This window comes from Chelon labrosus (genome assembly GCF_963514085.1).
Source record: "Chelon labrosus genome assembly, chromosome: 8".
In the NCBI taxonomy this organism is placed as follows: domain Eukaryota; kingdom Metazoa; phylum Chordata; class Actinopteri; order Mugiliformes; family Mugilidae; genus Chelon; species Chelon labrosus.
The window spans coordinates 21414480-21425708 of record NC_140358.1 but is presented as its reverse complement, the minus strand read 5'-3'; the positions used below and the strand labels follow the sequence as shown (position 1 = coordinate 21425708).

At 42.6% G+C, this 11229-nt stretch overlaps 1 protein-coding gene across 1 annotated transcript in view; it reads right to left on the bottom strand.

Moving 5' to 3' along the window:
- Positions 1-6398: 6398 nt before the first annotated feature.
- Positions 6399-11229, bottom strand: part of ids (iduronate 2-sulfatase) — a 10633-nt gene continuing 5802 nt past the window's right edge. The window contains exons 10-13 of the mRNA XM_084549844.1: positions 10815-10931; positions 8809-8919; positions 8450-8587; positions 6399-8353 (exon numbers count right to left, since the gene is read on the bottom strand). Of these exons, the coding sequence (XP_084405970.1) occupies positions 8273-8353; positions 8450-8587; positions 8809-8919; positions 10815-10931 (447 nt within the window). The 3' untranslated portion in view covers positions 6399-8272. The remainder of the gene's footprint in view (positions 8354-8449; positions 8588-8808; positions 8920-10814; positions 10932-11229) is intronic.

The following is an 11229-nucleotide window of genomic DNA, read 5'->3' as shown; positions in this document are numbered from 1 at the left end:
ATACACATTGTATTCAGCCTCCATGGCTTCGATGTCCCTCTGAGCTTCCAGCATTTTTATTCTCTCTTGCTGGGCAAGCAACTCCTCCTCTGCTCTGTTCTGTTGCTGGACAAGCAGCTTCTTCTGTTCTGCGATTTCTTCTTCTCTTTTTGTTTCAGCTCTTTTTGACGCCAAGCGTGCTGCTAATTCCGCCCTCTTTAGAGACATCTGACTTCCAAGCTGACTACTCTGTTCAGCTCTTGACACAGTCGATCCATAGATAGATCTGGCATCCTCTCTTTTGAGTAACTGGCGGAGTGTTTCTTTTTCAGCTACTGCATCAAACTCCTTGACACCAGCTTCAGTGTGACGCCTATTCAGGACTGCAGTCATTTCAGAGGTAACTGAGGTGCAGCTATCCATTTTCCTTCTTGTATCTTGTGATGGAGTGGTCGTTACACGTAGACTCTCATATAATTGTTTTAGTTCTGACTCATATTTCTCTAGAGTTGTGATCATGTCACTTAACTCCTCTCTAGCACACTCATTTTTAAGCTTAGATCTGCTATACTGGACCTCTGCCTTGAAGTTTACATACGTAGACATAAACTTTCTTTCCTTTTTTGCTATTTCTTCCCTTTGAAATGCAAGCATTTTTTCTGTGGGGTGTTTCACCCTTTCACTTCGCCTCAGCTCTTGCTCAACATTACTTGCTGGCTCTGACTCTGTAAGCCTTACATTCTTTATTCCAAGCTCTACATGAATCTCACCTATGCGGTCTTCTATCTTTTTGATTTCTGTATCTTCCATTTCTGATTCTAACTTCTGTTCTAATTGTGCCTTCTCTTCTTCTAAAATCTTGATTTCACGCTCTATTGCATCTCTCACTGCTTTATGTGGTTCCATATTTGCTTTGCTATTTTGCTATTTCCTGTTTGAAACCAAACTATTGAAATCTAAGAATGAAAGGCTACTATAGAATCGTAATGGATATACACATCAAGTATCAAACCAAATTACACATTTCCTATAAACATGTTATCTGAAAGCAAATTCGGTTTTACAAACACATCCATGCAGAAAACGTACTGTTTCAAACTTAAACGATACATCTGACCTGGCATCCCATGGCAAAGTACTGTTGCTGAATTGTCCAGAGCATCATACTGCTACCTTGTGACCGCTTTCGGAACCGCGGCGCTGTCCCTTTGATTCCATCATGCAGGCGGATATTTCTCAATTGAGTTTTTAATCAACAGTTCTGGCCTATTATGTCTTCTTAGGAACACTTCTTTACTTGCCCACGGCGTACATTTGCCCACGATGACGATAACTCACTTGCCCGCGAAGATACCTCTTCAACTGATGACGACCACTCAATCAATATTGCCGACGGCGACTCTTCGTGGCTAGCTTTCACTCGCCACTCTTGTGGCTACGTTTTTCACTGTAACTGCTCCCAAAGGTTTTCTTCTAGCTCAGACAGACTTGACGAGTCAACCACTGTTCAACAGTTTATTATCACGCACTGTAGATGAACATCGTTTTTTGGTGAAAAACTGTAACAGAAATAATATACGTATAAAAATGTGTTACATGTCAAATAAACCAATACACATTACAAATACACATGGTCACACATACCGTTTCGCCTTCTAAACCGGAATTCAGGAGAAGTTAGGAGAATGTGCCTACATTGCATCCTATGGACCATAAACAGGAAGTAATGAGCAACTCTTGCTCTCGGCTTCCTTCTCAACCTAACTGTGTGATCCTGATCACCTGACTTTTCTACACCACATTCAATGCAACTTTTAAATGAACAGCAGGGGGCGCAATTAACCAAATTAAATGTGAAACTTCACGGCATATTACACCTGTAGTCATATTACAATCATGAAATGTAGAAAGGTAAATTATTCATTTATTAATATAATCATGAACTTAAATCCAAGACAGTTACAAACTGTGAAACCGTGGCTGTGTGTGACCTGTCTGAGGTGGAGAAACACAAGCCACATAATGTCATTGCTTGTCATGCTGTGTGAAGCAGCAACTATTTAATAAACTCTGAGGAGAGACTCTCACAAACAGCTGTAACCACCAAACTAACCTCCCTGTTAAGCCAGATTACATTCATTACAGGCGGATCTCATTATTCCGCCCCGTTACAGGCTCTTCATCACACAGTGATGCTGTGTTTTATAGGGAGCGTGAACAACGTCCTCTGCGCCGACTGTGATGTTGGTGCTGAAACGTGGGACATGCCTATAATTTATGAAATTCAATTCAATTGTATTTATATAGTGTCAATAACAATAGAAATGCTTTACAGAACCCAGCTTGAAACCCCCAGAGGAAACACTGAGGCGACGGTGGCGATGAAAAAACTCCCTTTTAGCAGGAGACGGCAAAAGAGGGAGCAGCAAGAGGACCAAAATAAACATACATCTGTCATACATGCATAAATATACATACATCTGACTAAAGCGTCCATGTTGAATCTAAATGTGATACAAACAAGAGGACAAGATACAGCTGATGCATTCTACATGCATGTTAGAGACAGAAATTGAATATAAACAAGAGCATAGGAGCATAAAATTCCAGGTTCTGTCACAGGTGAGTTAGCTGCTATAATGGTAGAATATAAGAGGTACCATAGGCAGGTTAGAGGGTGGTGCATTCAGGTAGGAGAAGAAGACTGGCAGGTTAATAAGACCACAGCTACAAATATATAGTATGGAGCTTCAGAGGTAAGAAACACGCAACTCCAGGCTAAACAGTAGCAGCATGCAAGGCGTGAGCAGCAAGAGATAAGAAATTAGAGGATAGGTGCTCGATGCAAGAGAGAAGGAAGAAGTAAGTTTTCTGAGGGGCTACAGCCACAGATGTTCCTATTTAAACCTCAACTTCCCACTAGCCCCTTAGAACTGAAGAAGCTACTCGGATGAGTGGTGAAGCGTCTTCTCAAAAAAACTCTACAACTCCAGTTACCTTTCTTAAATGCTTTTTGGAAGTAGAGGACAGGTGCTCAGTGTCCCCCAGCAACCTAGACCTGTAGCATCTTAGCAATGACTAAGGAAGGGACTTCCTGGCCATTTAGGACACTATAAAGGCAATTCCACCAAATATACATCAAAGACTGTTTTCAGGTCTTCGTCATATGTGATAAAATTGTATAAAGCCCTTTGCGCCTACAGAGGGTGCTTTGACAAGACCGATAAACAGACTCAGAGATGTCACTGAAGTCTGTGTCAACTGACTCCAATCAGTCAACTGTGAACATTTAAGTAAGGCAGAGCTGAGCAGAGAAAGAAACGCTCCATCCTCTACGTCTGATTGACAGCAACCGGCTGGCTGCCAGAGTACCAGTGTTACACCGCAGGAAATGAGACAAAGGAAGCAGGGCCTCTGCACAACACTGGCAGACGGCGTGTTGTCAACAGCGGCCCCGTACAGTAATGACCACGCCGGCGTCGGACTAACTGACACTGCATCTATGTTTAGATGCTGTTTAATGTGCTGCAGCTGAGCGGCTAATTAGCTAACTAACCTGCAGCTCTGGTGAATAGCAGATGCTTTGACAAAGGACTATTCAGCTCCACTTCATCAAGCCCCTACCAGGCAGAGTGCTGTACAGTTTGTTTACTATTCCTGGATTCATTCACACACACACACCCTTGAGACGAACTCTAGCCTTAATGCAGCTGAGCTAAGCGGTTTCTACACACACACACACACACTCTCTCTCCCTCCATAAACTAATTGTGTATGTCACCACCGTTAACAGAAAGGCGGTGTGACCTGCCAGAATATGAGCCCATAGCAGTAATGCGATTACCAGCGTATGAAACATAATGATAGACGATGAGAGTGAGACAAAGACGGAGTGGACCGGAGAGAAGGAGCAGGTAAGATGGAGAGGGGAAGAGAGAGGGCTGAGGTAGAGAGAGAGAAACTGCAGGTAAACAGTAATGTAATTGCCATTAGATCAATTTGATCGTGGTCAGAGATCACCGCTTGTGATGATAAATATTGATCTGATAAAACCACTGAGGCAGAAATATGAGCTGACATGAATACAGGCAGAGCAGAGGAGAGTGGTTACAGCGACGCTGACTCACACTTCATCCTTACCTTCAAAATACGAACATGAAGCTCAGTCAGGGAGGAGGGTGAGCTGCTCCGCTAACAGGTGGAACAAAACTAGGTTCACCTGAAGCAATGAAACGACTGTTTGTAAAGTGAAACAGGTCAGTTTTGGTTACAATCAAGTGATAATCACAATTATTACTTGATTCTGCGGTGTCACTCAGCTTTATGGAGCCTTTCTGTCATGTCTTCTGTCATGGTTTAGTTTCTTGGGTTTCTTTTTATTGTATTTTGTTAAGTTCTTGGTTTTTCATAGTCATGGTTTAGTGTTTAGTTTTTCAGTTTTCTGTTTTATTTTATTAAGTTCTGGATTTCTTGTCTGTGTTACTCCATGTGTTTTTTCCTTTTGATTAGGTCATTGGTTTCTCCGTGTGTTCTTGATTTGCTTCACCTGTGTCTCGTCACCCCTCTGTTCCTTGTATGTATATATATAGCCTTGCCTTCCCCTTTGTTCCTTGTCGTGTCATACTGTTTGTCTGCCACGTTCATGTGTTCCAGGTCATGTTTTTTTCACGTCTTGTTCTTGCCTTGATAGTGTTTTGATTTTTGTTTTTGGAAATCCTGCCTTATCGGCAGCGTTTTTGGTTTTGTTAGCTTTGTCTTTTTTTTGTTAATTAAAAACCCTTTTTCGCCTACTCCTGCCTCTTAAGTCCTACATTTGGGTCCCAAATCTCCATTCCCCGCTACCCTGCCTTGACAGAAAACATGACACTTTCAGCTAATTTTTTAGTTCATCTGAAGTGCATAACTCAGGATATGGAGTATGTTAGCAGTTAGCTTGTCACCCCAGTAAAGGATGTCGTGGCAAAATGATATTGGACCACAAACGCAGTTCTAGATGAATGATAATGTTTCACAATATCTGCCAGGTGTGTGATTAGGTAACAAAGGTGCCTTGTACATTTAGCATTTCTCACCAAAATTCATTATATGCATCATCTGATGTTTACTTGGTAGCACTCACATGTCTCTGTTGAAATACTGTCTTACAGCTACTCCCCGCCCCTTTTTGGGGAAAACAAAAAGAAAATTGCCACAGACTTCGATGTAAAACAGTAGCATGAACAAAAACAAACAAAAGACAGAGAGAATTAAATTAATTCTTTCACCTATCAGCCATAACATTACAACCTAATACTGGCTTGATTACCCTTTTGCACCCACAGCCCTGGCCCGTCATATCAACGACTCCACTCTAGACTCTGAAGGTGTGCTGTGGTATCTGGCACCAAGATGCTAGCAACAGATCTTTTAAGTCCTGCTTAATGATGCTAGGTGGGGCTTCCTTAGATGAGACTATCGGTACATCCCACACATGTGCAATTGGATTAAGAGCTGGGGAATTTCAAGTCAGTTGTGCTCCTCAAACCTTTGCTGAACCATTTTTGCTTCAAGGCAGAGAGCACTATCCCGCTGAAAGAGCGTGAACACGGTATTCAATAGTGATTCCCTATGAATGGCAGGACAGCAGGACCCACGGCCTCCCAGCGTTCTTGTCAAAGTCGCTCAAATCCTTCCACTTTTTCTTCCCGCCTCTAATAATTCACCTTTGTTCACTTGCTGCCTAATGTATCCCACCCACTGACAGGTGCCATGATATCCACATAATCAGTGTAATTCAGGTTACCTGACTGCCAAAGAACAACCAAGATCCATAAAAAGAGGCTTCATTTAGCCATCTTCAATGTCCAGAAGTGGTTTATTCCAACACCTATTTTTATCTCCAGTAAACAAACAGCCAGTGAGATGTTTTCCCATTCAGTCCTAGCATGTTTGCCAGCAATAGCACTGTGCTCAACTGACCTAGCCACATTATACTGTACGTAAGTCAGTCTAACCTTAGCCCCAGCCACTAACCGTTAGATGCCTACAAAGAACTCAGGCCCTACTATAACTTATTCTTTACAGGTTACAAGAGGAGATGACAATACAGCTACTAGCTACCCCGATTCTGAAAAGCAGACAGGTGCATACAAGCTCGGTGAGAATGTCACACTGTAAATCTTAATCATACTACAATTCATTAAACTGACTAGTCTCAAAACACAAAATAAAGAAATACACGTGCAAAGCAAAACTGGATGCTGATGTGTTCAAAAGGTGAGCATGAAAAGTAAACCGAATAAAAGAAAGTAGAATTAGGGGAGGTGAAACTGGCAGGGGACAGATGTCGAGTGGTTCCCTGGGTGCTGGAAAATGTTTTGACTTTTCATTCGTAGCATTCAGACTTCACTTCAAGCTGAGTTCTACAAATGGTTCTGCATGATTGCACGGAAATTGAAAATGTTTTTTTATTAAAAAAAATAAAAAAAAGCTGTGATACTGAAAAAAAAAATTCAAAATGCAATTACAAGGCTTTTAACCGTTTGTGGGACGTCTGGGCAGATGGACACTGGAATCAGGCGCAAAATTAGCAAACGTTCCCGCTCGGGTCAAATTCTTGCAGCGCCGAAGAGCAGACGCATGCTTTTTTATTTTTTTTTTTATTTCTACTCCAGAGGAGAGAAACGAGAGGGAGTGGAGGGAGGAAGGGGGAGAAAACACCAAATAGACTGGCGAGGTCCCTGAGGAGCTCCTTCACTACTCTGCAGCTTTACACTTCTGCTGTGGCTGAGCAGAAAAATGCATTACAACGGAGCGCTGGGGTGTGCGCCCAGGCGGCGTTCCTGCAGGACACATAGAAATACAAACACAAACAGGGGCTGCGAGTTGGCTTATGCTGCTCTTTTATTTTTTTTATTTTACAAACCGATCGAAACAGACATAAATATATTAATACAGTGTGTCCTTGCCAAGCCCGAGATTTGAATTATTACTACAGTATTTATTTTTATATTTTCCCTTCAGGAAGATGTAGTTCAGGGTTTAAGGATGCTCTGACGCAACTTAACTCAAGGGTAAGCTCATTTTTAGATGGACTGTTTATTACTGATTAAACACGAATGTTAAATATTTACAGCACATGGGGGAAAAGGAGCCAATTCATTTCCATCTCTGGATTTTTTTTTTTTTGATTTTTTTTTATTAAACATCCTGATACATGACTGAAGGCCACTGATGATACTAAATTCATTCATATCTCATTAAGATGAACCCGGCGCAGCCTACAATAAAAGCCGACAGACCAAATCCCTTCCGTTCATTGTTGGGCCTGAAATTCAGGCTGAAATTGCTTTCTTCTAAATTACCCCGGCGTAAAAATGTTCATGCATTGGAACCGCAGTAAAAAATGTAGATACACCGTTTCATTTGCATCGAATTATTATGGGTGGCTTTTACTCACTTCATTTCAGGTCTGTGAATTGATCTGAACCGACTGTTTACGAGGAGGGAGGGCAAATGGCTGCAAGAGACATCAAGTGCAAATAGAAATGTCATACAGTTTAACACTGCAGTGCAAAACAGAGGAAGTCAGCTGTTGGAGTGCAAAGGGAGAGCAACGGGTAGAGTAGTACACTACTACCATGGTCTGATTAAAGACAACCTGGTGGCCTAAAGACCTCTAGATGAACAGCAGGAGTCAGTAAAGTTGTGGCTGTTCAAAATCTATACTCAATACTCAAATACACTTATGCCTCTTATTATGCAGAACCCATAAGAAGCTCTGGACCAATCTCTCGTTTGTGTGTTCAATATAATCCAGCTGGAAGATTAGCGTAGTTTAGTGGGGATAAACTTGCCTACAAGCGCCGTTAAACTTTGATTATCAACTCTCTTAACTGTCCATTTATCTAGTGCCAGAAATCCATCTGCTGATCGTCCTCCAGACTAGTTGATGTCAAAGTTTACAGGCAGAGGACACCCAATGACAAACACTGGAAGTTGTGTTTACCAGCAGCAACATAAACTGATTACAAGTTCCTGCACACGTGGTCGTCTCGTTTAGCCTGAATCCACAGTTCTCCTTCACAGAGCATGAACGCCCCTGAGTGAAAGTGATTTCCTTTCCACTTTGCCCAAAACTGCCCTTAACAAGGAACATTAGCCTGAAGGAACCTGGAAAATGCGTATGGAGCCCCCGTAATGCTGAATCATGAATTACAGTAAAACTCCATTCAAGTCTTTTCTCCCTTTAATCCATCCGTCTCCCTTTTGTACTTGTCCCCATCTGTCCATCTGTTGCGTTTCATTCTCATCCTCACGTCCTCCCGGTGCTCCTCTTCATCCCCGCTGTGAGGTAGAGGAACTGCAGCTTCATTCTCGTCTGCAGACTCACAGTCTGGACGGCAGCCACGAGTCAGGAAACAAGGACAGAAAAATGAATTTGTGACCGAGTGGAAAACTGGTGCATTTCCAAAAACGAATCCAAACTTACATTAGGAAGGCTGTCCATCTTCCTCGTTATCACGCTGTGATGTTCTTGTCCTGCGATGTCGCTGTAGATGTTCTTGTCCTGACCGGGGTCGTCCTCTAACATGTACAGCTCTCCAGCGTGGACATCGGACACATTCACCTATAGACACACCCACACGGAGACAGATGGATGACACAGACAAATATAATCTGTCCCCGTCATGGAAAACGTCTCCAAAAACATTGTGAAAAAAGACGGATGGATTCATCACGCTCAACTACCCAGCCTGAACCAGACACATGCATACACAGGAGAATAAAAGACACAGGGAGATAAGAGACAAATGACTGTCATGCTGTGCAGGTGTACGATACACCTACCTGGAATGTTTTGGGGTTGAAGCCCAGCCACAGAGTGTATCTATAGTCCCAGGTGCGCAGAGAGTAACCCATCACCTTTATGTCTTTAAGGTCAGGGAGGTCAGAGTTCACCTAAAAAGAAGAAGAGCATGGAACCATTAAACATCTTAAAGCCAAGTACACCTTTTTTCACATCTGCATCTGCCAATTTATTCTGCAACCGGCCGATGAGCTAATGTTAGGCTGCCAAACTACAGATTAACCTGCAGCAGGTGCAGCGCTCGTCTGGATATTTGAGTTCAGTTTCAGATTGCGCGCATGAAAGGTGGCAGCTCCGGTGTAAGCAAAGCAAGAGGGCCCGTTCAGACCGTACATTAACATCCGACCTGGGCAATCTAATCACTAGTGGCCCGCTTAATTGAAGCGCCTGTGTTCAGACCTTGAGAGCCGATCTCAGTTTCACGCTCTGTATGCAAATAAACCTCCGTCATCAGTTGCGGTGCAGTAGAATATTAAAACAGCTGCTGTCTCTAATAGATCACCACCACTGTGTCAGAACCACGAACAGCTGTTTGTTGGGTACTTGGACTTAGGGAGACGACACTTATTTTGGAACAAGCTGCGATGTCTTATTCATTTGTTTATCTGTGTTCTGTTATTTTAGAGACAAAAGATGCAAAAGCTCAGATTATAACTAAAAACATAATCGCTGGGTTAGTTCTCTGATAGAAAAGGTAAATAAAGACACAGATTGTTGAGAAAATACCTGATAACATGATCGCATCAATAATTAACCAAAATCTGATACATTACACATAGCCTACCATCATGAAATAACTGAATTCATTAATCCTTGTTTAGATTTATTCATCATTTACTTCGCTACAAGGCCAGAATATTTAAAAGGCTCTTATTACTATTGAACAGACGTCACTTACAGAGCTTTTTCCCTTTCCAAGCAATCATTTACAATAGCGTGTTCACACGTCCAAGACCATCTCCACATGTGGTCTGAGATCAGATCATTAAAATGTGTCCTCACCTGTACTCTAAGCTGTCCTGGGACGGATGTTAATGCAAGGTCTGAACGTGGCCAAAGCGGCCGTCTAAGGCTACCTTTACATGGAAACTATCTGAACCAAAAGCGCAAAAGTGGCGTTTCGTTTTCACTTTTAACTCCGCATTTAGACGAGCGTTTCTGAAACAAATCTGTGTTCAAACGGAAACGCAAAAGTGTGTGAAATTTCATACACATAGATGCAGTATACGCGCCAGATGGCTAGGTGGCAACACTCCCAAGAGTGCCTGCGTAGGGGTATTTACTTTTCTTCTACTTTTCCACGCTTAGCGCGCGAAATACATTAACCAAAACAACCACATAGGCTACAACATGGCGAAGAAGAAGGCTGACAATTTTGTTTGGACTGATGAGGAGGTTGAGCTTTTGCTCAACGAAGTCCTCCCAGGTCGCATCCACAGCTCTCTAGGTCGCCTCCTCTGTATTGGTGCGTCAAGAATTTGTAGCACGTTGTTTACTCTTCGTCTCTGTTCTCTATTACACTCAATCAGGAATCTTATCAACTGCTGGGATGACTCTTGGATACAAATTATTGCGGCTAGGGCCTGTTGAACCTCCATCGCGGAGCTCGACATGTCGTTTACTTGTTTTTCCGGTCCTGTCGCATGCTTGTCACGTCATTTCTATTCGATGAGAAACGCAGTTTTGCGTTTTTCACCCTTTACACGGTGACGCGAGGGTGGAGCGTTTTTAAGATTTCCACTCGGGAGGGTGGTTTCACTTTTTTGCGTTTTCAACCCCCAAAAACGCCGTCACCATCTAAACGATATAGGACATCCGATAAAATGTTTTGCGCTTTTCACCTCCAATCGTTTTCGTGTAAAGTGCCCCTAAGTTTGACATTTTAAATTCAACTTCTTGAATCTACCAAGTACCAGTGTTGTATTAAAAGACACCTGCCTCCTAATTGATAAAACTCTATGACGATTAACCCTTTACACAACACTACCTGTGGTGTATCAGCAGGCCGAGGGTATTGGCTAAAAGCTATTGCTTCCTCGCTCACTCGTCTTTCTTTGTGTCGGAAGGTGTAGGCCAGGTTGTCTCCGTCTGCACACAGCTCCACCTGAAGGAAAGAACACACACACACACACACACACACAGAAAGAGGAGGGAAGGAAATAGATGTCAGGGTCGGTTAGATCACATTGGTGTCAGGTATGTTTGGTCCCGTTTACGCCTTGATTCACTTTGTTTGCCCCCATGTAAATGCAATGTCATTCAAACACCGCAACAAGACGGTGGAAATTGCAGATCTCACATCTGTTCTGTGTATTGAGGATGATCTAAAACAGCAAAAATAAAAAAAATAAATAAAAACAACCCAACACCTTGGTTCTGTGACCAAACGGAGTAATTAGTGA